We start from the raw sequence: 8,332 nt of genomic DNA on the forward strand, positions 1-8,332 counted from the left end.
CCGAGGGCACAGGGAGACCTGGCGGGCCTGGCCCGGTCGCCCCCGCAGATATCAATCACACGGTGGGGCCCATCGCCCACGGAGAGCCCAGCGCCAGCAAGGCCCTCGAGCTCCGCAGCTGCTACTCTGAGCAGCCTCGACCTGCTGCTAGGAGCACCGGCTCCGCTCGGCGGTGAGGGCGCCGGGGGCGGGAGGGGAGGGGCGGGCGCCAGGGGTGGGGCGGGGCGGGGGCGGCCTGAGCAGCTGGGCGCCAGGAGGGGCGTGGCGGAGAGTGACGCTATCCCTCCCCCCCCCTCCCCTCCCAGGCGTTTCCCTGCATCTCCACCGGCGTGTTTGGTGAGTGGGGTCGGGGCAGGCAGTGGGAGCTGAACGGGTGGCAGAGCGGCAAGGGGGCAGGGCAGAACCGGGACTCGCTTTCTCGGGGTCCCCAGGCTACCCCAACGAGGCGGCGGCGGAGGTAGTGCTGGCTGCGCTGCGCGAGTGGCTGGAGCAGCACAAGGACAAGGTGAGGCCGGGCCCAGCCGAGGGGGCCTGAAGGGGTGGGGTGAGGGGGTGCATCCCGGTCCCACTAACCAGCCCCATCTGTCATTGCCAATGGCCAGGGTGCAGAGCACCTGCCCACAGTCTCTGGCCACACCAGCCCTTCCTGCTTCCCCTCTCCTTCCCTTCACACACCACGAACCCCTTCTGTGAAGGTGTAGCCTCACTTGAAGGGCGTCCCAAAGGGGCAGGGGGGACAGGGACCAGGCCTGGGAGCCAGGCAGCGGCTCCTGCGAGGCTCATCAGGCCCTGGCGCAGGTGGACCGGCTCATCATCTGTGTGTTTCTGGAGAAGGACGAGAACATCTACCTGCAGCGGCTGCCGCACTACTTCCCCCTGGGTAGGTGCCTAGGGCAGGGCCCACCCCCACCCCCCCATCCCCACCCCCACCCCCTGGGCCAGTTCTCAGTGTCCTCTGCCTTCCAGCCTGACGGCACCCGGCACACCCTGACCAGGACCGGTAAGCAGGGCCTGGCCTGCTGTGTGCTGCCACTAACCTGCCACTAACACGCCCGCTCCCCCTGATGCTCACCCACAGAGAGGCGGCCTGAGAAGCCCACCCCCACCGCTCCCTCCAACCTGTGTGCTCTGCCCGCAGACTCGCCGCCGGGGCCTGCTGGACCTCGCTCCCAGCTCTAAGAGGCGGCTGAAGCCGGCAGCTGGGCCTGGTCACCCCGTCTTTTCCCTCAGCCCCTGCCCCTCAGGAACCTCCTAATAAAGACCGCCCTGTTGCAGCTCCGCTGTCTGCGCCCTGACTGGGGAGGGAGGTCACCCACAGGTGCCGGCGGGTGCTGTGGCTCAGAGGGGCTGTGAGAGTTCAGGGCCAGGCGATGGCAGGCGTGGGCAGTACTTCACATTTATTGAGGGCCTGCCCCCCGAGGAGTTCACAGCCTGGGGATTCAGCCCCCACATGTGCTGGGGTGGGGGAGGAAAGGAAGTCAAGGCAAAAAGGCAAGCAATGCAGACACCGTGGCTGAAGCAAAGGGGGTGCAAAGCAGGCACAGGCAGGGGGCCTGGGGTGGGCAGGGGGGTGGCAGCCTGGCAAGTCCTGCCTGGGGACCTGACCAAGCAGAGGCGTGAAGGCTGCCCGCCCCTACCAGGGTGGGGTCACCTGGGGTGCACTAGAGGTACCCTAGCTCCTCCGCCTACTGAGCCAGGTCCCACCATCGTGTCGGCCTCTCCACCCAGTGCTCCGACATGCAGACCCCTGATGGAAAGCAGGCAGCTGGGGTCTGGGGCCCTGGCCAAGACGGCAGGACGGAGGTGGACCTATGAGGGGGCAGCTTGAAGCCTTGATGGTCCTAGGCCCCTGGTAAGTCCCCAAGGAACTTCTTGGGCCAGCTAAGGAGGGGAGGGAGGCACGAAGGAAGCAGAATCCCAATAAACAGGAGGAGGCCCCAAGAGGCGTAGCCCCTCAAAACTGCTGGGGAGGCTTGGGGGGCAGACAGGTGAAAGGCTGAGAGGAACCCACCTGGGGGAGGGGTCAGCCAGACACAGAGCATCCAGGCGGGCAGCAGCAGAGCAGGGACACGCACACAGGGCTCACCACCAGCATCCCCTTTAATAAAACGTGGAAGGTTGTATGACAGGGAAGGGGGAGTGAAATATGACCATTTACAACCACACAAAAACCTCTGTACATGTCTAGTGCCTGGCAGAGGGGAGGGCAGCAGGGCAGCGGCGGGCAGAGCCAGCCCTATTTGTAGAGGATGTCGTAGTGTCCAGGCCGGTAGAGAAGGTAGACCTTGGGCTCGGAGCCCTCGGGGAAGATGTGCGGGTTGGTGGTGCCGCCCTCGCCGCGGTCCATGTACTCCACCTGGATGGAGACGTTGAGGGCCTGGGCCAGCGCGATGATGTGGATGTGGTCGCTCTCCTTGCACATGGGCTCCACCTCCTGCAGCACGGGTGCAGGTCAGGGCCCGGGTCTCAGCACCCCGCCCCATGCCCCCACTGACCCCAGGCACTCCCCCAGGCCCCGGCGCTCCCCACCCCGAGAGGAAAAAAAAGGGAGGGCCCTGAATCTGAGAAGTGAGGCGGGGGTGGCACCTGCTGGCAGAACTCCTTGACCGTCCGCCCACCCTCAATGAAGTGCTCGAAGAACTTGCTCTCCCGCTGCAGGTAGCCAGAGGTGAGCAGCCGCAGGTAGACCACCAGGTAGTCCGAGGTGCTCTGGTCGTTGAAGGAAGCCAGCAGGTCGGCTACTGAGGTCTGCTTCTCCACCTGCTCGATCAGGTCCATGAACTGCCACCGGAAGAGAGACAGACAAGATGAGGGAGGAGATGGGTCAACCCGGCCGCGGCCAGGCCACCCACCTCCACTCTGGCCGACAGGCAGTGAGGACTGGGCTCACCGTGTTGTGGAAATCCTCAATTGTGAACTCGGTGAAGCCCTGGGACACCAGGTCTTCTTTGCTCTTGGCAGACACAGCCTTGAACCTGGTGGCAGGAGGGGAAGGGAGGGGGCATGGGCCCCTCAGTCAACAGAGTAGGGGCGCAGCCTCTTGTCTGGCCTCGGGTGGAACTGTACCTCCTAGTCATCAAGGAGGAGGGGGCCCCACATGCCCCTCACCCACCTCCTTCAGTGCCAGGGCGCCCACCCTCCTCACCTCTGCAACTCCTTGCTGTCATCCAGCAGCGCCTCCAGGTGCGAGAAGCCGAAGGCTCGGTAGAAGCAGTTCCCGTCGGGCCTGGTCTTGCGGATGTACGAGTACTTTTTGTGGAGGTCCTGCAGAAAGGCAGCCCCGCCCACCCGTGCCCATCAACGTCGGCCAGAACCAGGGCAGGCCAGGAACCGCCCAACAAGGGCCACACCACAGCAGTGGCACCTGAGCTCCAAGCAGCCACCTGCCAGCCGTGGCCGCTGACGCTGGTGGCGGAGTCCCGTGGTGACCCACTGCCCAGAGCCCCCAAAGCCTCGGGAGCCACGACGGATGTCCACACTGGTTGCATGAGTCACCAAAGCAGTCACTAGCCACTGGCCGCACAGGCTCTACCTCCAGTACCCGAGTGCCTGGGCCTGCAGGGCTGTCTCCATAACAAGGAGCGAGTGGCTCCGTCCTGGGCCAGTGCAGCTGTCCCGGGATCAGGCTTTCAAACCAGGAGACCAGGCAAACTGGTTCGGGTCGGGGTACACACCCCCCGGCCGGGGTGGGAGACAGCTCCCCTCGGCTCCTTCTCAACTCTACCCGGCGGCTCACAGGTACCACCTCCGTGTACAGTCTTCCCGTTTCCTACCCAAACGCCATGGACTTTCTTCTGTCACTCAAACCTGCCCCCACAAGTGGGCCATAGTGCTGCCTGGCAAACAGGCCTCACTCCCTGGCTTGGACACCCTCCCCTGCTCCCTAATGGCTACTTCATACTTCTCCACTCTCCTTAAACGGGCCCCCCAAGACACCTCCACACTTCCCTTCCCACCCTCTCCTTGTCCTCAGACCTCACTGCCACGCCTCCTCGTCCCTCTAACCTGTGATGGTCAGGGTCACCACCAAACCACAACACCCTTCAAGACATGGCATGTCACCTGCCAGAAGATGGTCACAACACATGTCCATCCACAGTGACTGTCATGCGCATGGCACAACCCTGCTCAGGCCTGGGACAGCTTCCACTTGTCAACTCTCTTGATGTCATCAACCTTGGGGTTTAAATAGCCTTAATGGAACTCTTCGCCTGCCCTATCTCAGGCTTGAACTCCAATTTCAGCTCACACATCCCACCGCCTCATCTACGCCTCCTCTGAACTGCCTGGCAAGGCAGGTCCTGACCTCCCCGCGAGCCTGCTCCTCTCGGCCTTCCCCTCCATCAACTGCACTCCCTTTCAGCTAAAAGCCTCACGGTCCTTGCCGACATCTCCCTCACACCACACCCAATCCACGCAGACCCTTCTCACTACTTGACCTCTCCCGCCTCCTGCTGAGCTGACTGCGAAGCTCCCATCTCAGGTCTCCTTGCCTCCACCTGCACTCAGCCTACTCTCACCCCAGCCACCTGAGCAACCCAGAAACCTGCTGATACCCTCATCTTCCTCTGAGTCCTTTCTCTGGTTGCAGCCCCATTTCCCACCGCCAGCTGCTCCCCGCTTGCCTCCACGTGCTCCTCAAACCACCCATGTACTCCTGCCCCAGCGGCCACAACCTACTCCTGTGCCGTCAGCGCAATCACTCCACCACCACCGCTCAGCTACCCCTGGCTTAGATCTGTCTTCCCACTAAGCTCCACGAGGGCAGGAGTTTGCCAGCGGAGTCATCACTATCTTCAGGGCCCAAAACAGTGCCCGGCCCACAATCTGTGCTCATCAATGTCCAGACAACAGCTCACAATGCGTAAGAAGAGCCCAAATCACTGCAGCTCCCAGGGCGTCCCCAGACCCTGCTGAGCACTTTCCCCGGCAGACGGCACACGGAGGTGGGACCGGTGAGCCGGCGGGTAGAGCTGAGAAGGAGCCGAGGGGAGCTGTTTCCCACCCCGGAGGGTAGCACCCATTATCCTACTAACCCTCAGAGGAGCCCATTTCACAGAGCAGCCCAGCTCTGTTTAGGCTCTGCCATCTCTGCTTTCGGCACCTCCCTAGAAGCAAAGTTGGGCTCGGGCACAGCACAGAGTGGGGGTGTCAGTTCTGCACACGCAGCATGCCGACACTCGCACATTCGCTGAATGACTTGATGGGAAAGAACCCAAGACACCCCCCTGTCGATTTTACCAGGGTGGCCTAAGTGTGACAGGGAAGTCTTGAAATAAGGCCCCACTCCACTAACCAACCACGTGAGGAAGAGACGAGACCTACGGCTGGTTAAGCCCTGGCCCTGCACTGCGCAGAGCTCAGCGCTGACCACCGGCACCCCCCCCCACCAGCACCACGCTCGCCCTGAGGCGGGGACCTCCGCCCAGGGATGCTCAGGGTGCCCGAGATCGCACAGCTGGAAGCGGTGAAGATGACTCCAACCCAGGTCTGTCAGGCCCCAGGACAGTACGTTCACCTCCCCACAGACCTTGGGTAAATCGAAAACACCCTGAGCAAGGGTCAGAGTAGACCACAGGCCACACAGCTGGATCTGGCTTGTATGTATTGTTTGATCCACATAACATTTTATTTTTTAAATCCTCACCCGAAGGTATTTTTCCATTGATTTTTTAGAGAGAGAAAAAGAGAAATTTGAAGGGAAACATATCGATTGGTTGCCTCCTGCACAGGGCCCGGGCCAGGGAGGAGCCTGCAACCTAGGTACATGCCTTTGACTGGAATTGAACCCGGACCCTTCGGTCTGCGATGTTCTAGCCACTGAGCCAAACCAGCTAGGGCAGTGATGGCGAACCTATGACACCCAACACCTATGTCACCTCTGACATGCGAACTCATTTTTTTGGTTGATTTTTCTTTGTTAAATGGCATTTAAATATATAAAATAAATATCAAAAATATACATCTTTGTTTTACTATGGTTGCAAATATCAAAGTTTCTATATGTGACACAGCACCAGAGTTAAGTTAGGGTTTTTCTTTTTTAAATATATTTTATTGATTTTCCACAGAGAGGAAGGGAGAGAGAGAGTTAGAAACATCGATGAGAGAGAAACATTGATCAGCTGCCTCCTGCACATCTCCCACTGGGGATGTGCCTGCAACCCAGGTACATGCCCTTGACCGGAATCGAACCTGGGACCCTTCAGTCCGCAGGCCGACGCTCTATCCACTGAGCCAAACCGGTTTCGGCAAGTTAGGGTTTTTCAAAATGCTGACACACCGAGCTCAAAAGGTTCGCCATCACTGAGCTAGGGCAATCCACATAACATTTTTAATGTGAACTACCTGCCAACTGTCAGGAACCTGGAGATTTCATATCAAAATAATTTCCGGCTTCTCTTGGGAAAACAGATCTGGCAACAACGGAGTGACAGCCACGGTCACTCCCACTGGCCAGGTGCTTCCACTCCCTGCCCGTCTGACTCAGAGCTGCGCTGCCCATATTCACCGCTTGACCCGACCACCTTCAATCACCTGGGTTACCAGCGTGGCTCTGACATGGAGAGCCCCAAAGACCCCTCCTCTCTGACAGAAGGTTCTAAGCATCTCTGATCTTTAGGGGGAGGTGGGAGGAGTAGCACTTACTAAACCCCAGGCTGTGTCAATGGTCACTGTTCACAAAGACCCACTGCCACATCTTGACCTCCCAGCTCACAGAGTGAGTGGTTAAGGGACTTACCTGTTTGTAAACGAAGCAGCAGAGCCTGGCACAAAGGTCTGCAGTCTCCACCCCCAGTCCACTCGGCCCCACTGTGAGCACTGAGACCATAACGCCCCACAAGCCTCTCTCTCACCCTCACACTGCCCTCAACACCGTGGGCCCATACTGTCTTCAGCCCAACTCACAGGAAGCCAGAGGTCAGAGGCAGGAAAGGGGCTGCCAAGGACACAGCTGCTGTGTGGCAAACTCACAATTTAAATCCAGGTCCTTTGATTCCAGCAGCCAGAGCTCCCCCAACACTCTACCCTCTAAGAGGCCAGGCCCAGCAAGGAGCGTGTCTGACGTAGGCCTGCGCCTGCTCCTGCTCCTGCTCCTGCTCCTGCTCCCACCCCCAAGCCTCCTGCCCGCACAGCTGGGCTCCCACCTTGATCTTCTGTTGGTAGATATTGTCGTCCTCAGCGTACTCCTTGTACAGGACCGAGAGCTCCAGCCGCTCCGAGACCAGGGGGTTCTGCACAGCAATCTGCAGAGGGCAGGGAACCGTCACGCTCTGGCAGGCGGCAGCCAGAGCACCTACACCTAAAGGAAGGCGCCGCGCCGGGCCAGTTACCCAGCAGCAGTGACAGACACCCCCCCCCCCGGGCCTGAAGGCACCCAGGATCTAGCGCAGCTTGGAGAGGAAAGGGCTTCCAAAGCAGAGAAAAGCAACAGGCCTCAGACCCAGCCGATGCGTCCCCATAACAGGGCCACTGGCCACAGCCCCTCAGCCCCTCACCTCTTGCTGAATTCGGTCCTGCTGAGCCATGATGGCTTCATCATAGGCAAGACAGTTAACACCTGGAAGAAAGAAGCAGCCTCGGATTACGGGCCCTGGCCAGCTCCACCCCAGGCCGCTGGACCCAGGACAAGAGCAGCCAGGAGGGCGGCTTAGCATCTTACACCCTGTCCCACCCACGGAGTCCCCTGGCCAAGCCCTTCCCCTCCCAGGCCCTCGTTTTCTCATATTTGACATGCAGGGCAGCGGTGACCACCCCAAGGTGTGTCCCCAGCCCCGGCTCTCACACACCCAGCAGCCTGGGAGCGCTCGGGGGCTGGGCGGGCGGGGTCCCCTGGGAAAGAGGAGGCGGTGGCAGAGGCCTGGGCTGGACCGGAGCTTCCCGTGCGCCTGCACTTGCTCGGCCCCGCCCTTCCTCCTCCCGTGCATCCTTTTTCACTTAGTTTTATTGATACTGTCACAGATGTCTCCCATCCCCCAGCCCCTACCCACCCCCAGTCCTGTGTACTCTAGTGGCGCCCACTTTACAGGCAAAACAAACGCCCAAGGTCACCACTAGCGAAGACGTGGAGCCGTTGCCCACCCCCCGGTGAGCGCTGCACACAGTCCCGCTCCGGGCGCCTCGCTGCAGAGCTCCCTCCCCCAGAACATCGCGGGGCTGGTGCCCGCGGGCTCTCCGAGTCCCGGTCCTGGCTCCTCCTTAGCTTCGTGACCCGAACCAGACCTCGGGCTGTGCTCCGGGCCTGTCCTCGCGTGCCGCTAGACGGAGCGGGAGCCCGGGGGGCGCTTAACTTGTAAGCGGTGCCGGGCCTGAGTGCCCGTCCCCTCGCTGC

The 8,332-nt window shown here is 60.8% G+C and overlaps 2 protein-coding genes across 2 annotated transcripts in view; one reads left to right on the plus strand and one right to left on the minus strand.

Moving 5' to 3' along the window:
* Positions 1–5: 5 nt before the first annotated feature.
* On the plus strand, positions 6–1,274 carry LOC106694888 (the record flags this gene model as incomplete). The annotated part of the gene is made up of 6 exons (XM_023746582.1): positions 6–172; positions 306–336; positions 432–505; positions 603–880; positions 967–1,000; positions 1,139–1,274. Coding segments are annotated over 6 exons (625 nt in total), but the record flags the coding sequence as incomplete, so codon positions are not given.
* Positions 1,275–1,380: 106 nt separating this feature from the next.
* OTUB1 (OTU deubiquitinase, ubiquitin aldehyde binding 1) overlaps positions 1,381–8,332 on the minus strand; it is an 8,008-nt gene continuing 1,056 nt past the window's right edge. Inside the window, exons 2-7 of the mRNA XM_006105591.3 lie at positions 7,500–7,561; positions 7,149–7,247; positions 3,146–3,264; positions 2,891–2,975; positions 2,587–2,781; positions 1,381–2,434 (exon numbers count right to left, since the gene is read on the minus strand). Of these exons, the coding sequence (XP_006105653.1) occupies positions 2,237–2,434; positions 2,587–2,781; positions 2,891–2,975; positions 3,146–3,264; positions 7,149–7,247; positions 7,500–7,561 (758 nt within the window). The 3' untranslated portion in view covers positions 1,381–2,236. The remainder of the gene's footprint in view (positions 2,435–2,586; positions 2,782–2,890; positions 2,976–3,145; positions 3,265–7,148; positions 7,248–7,499; positions 7,562–8,332) is intronic.

The sequence above is a fragment of the Myotis lucifugus genome, unplaced genomic scaffold (assembly GCF_000147115.1).
Source record: "Myotis lucifugus unplaced genomic scaffold, Myoluc2.0 scaffold_703, whole genome shotgun sequence".
In the NCBI taxonomy this organism is placed as follows: domain Eukaryota; kingdom Metazoa; phylum Chordata; class Mammalia; order Chiroptera; family Vespertilionidae; genus Myotis; species Myotis lucifugus.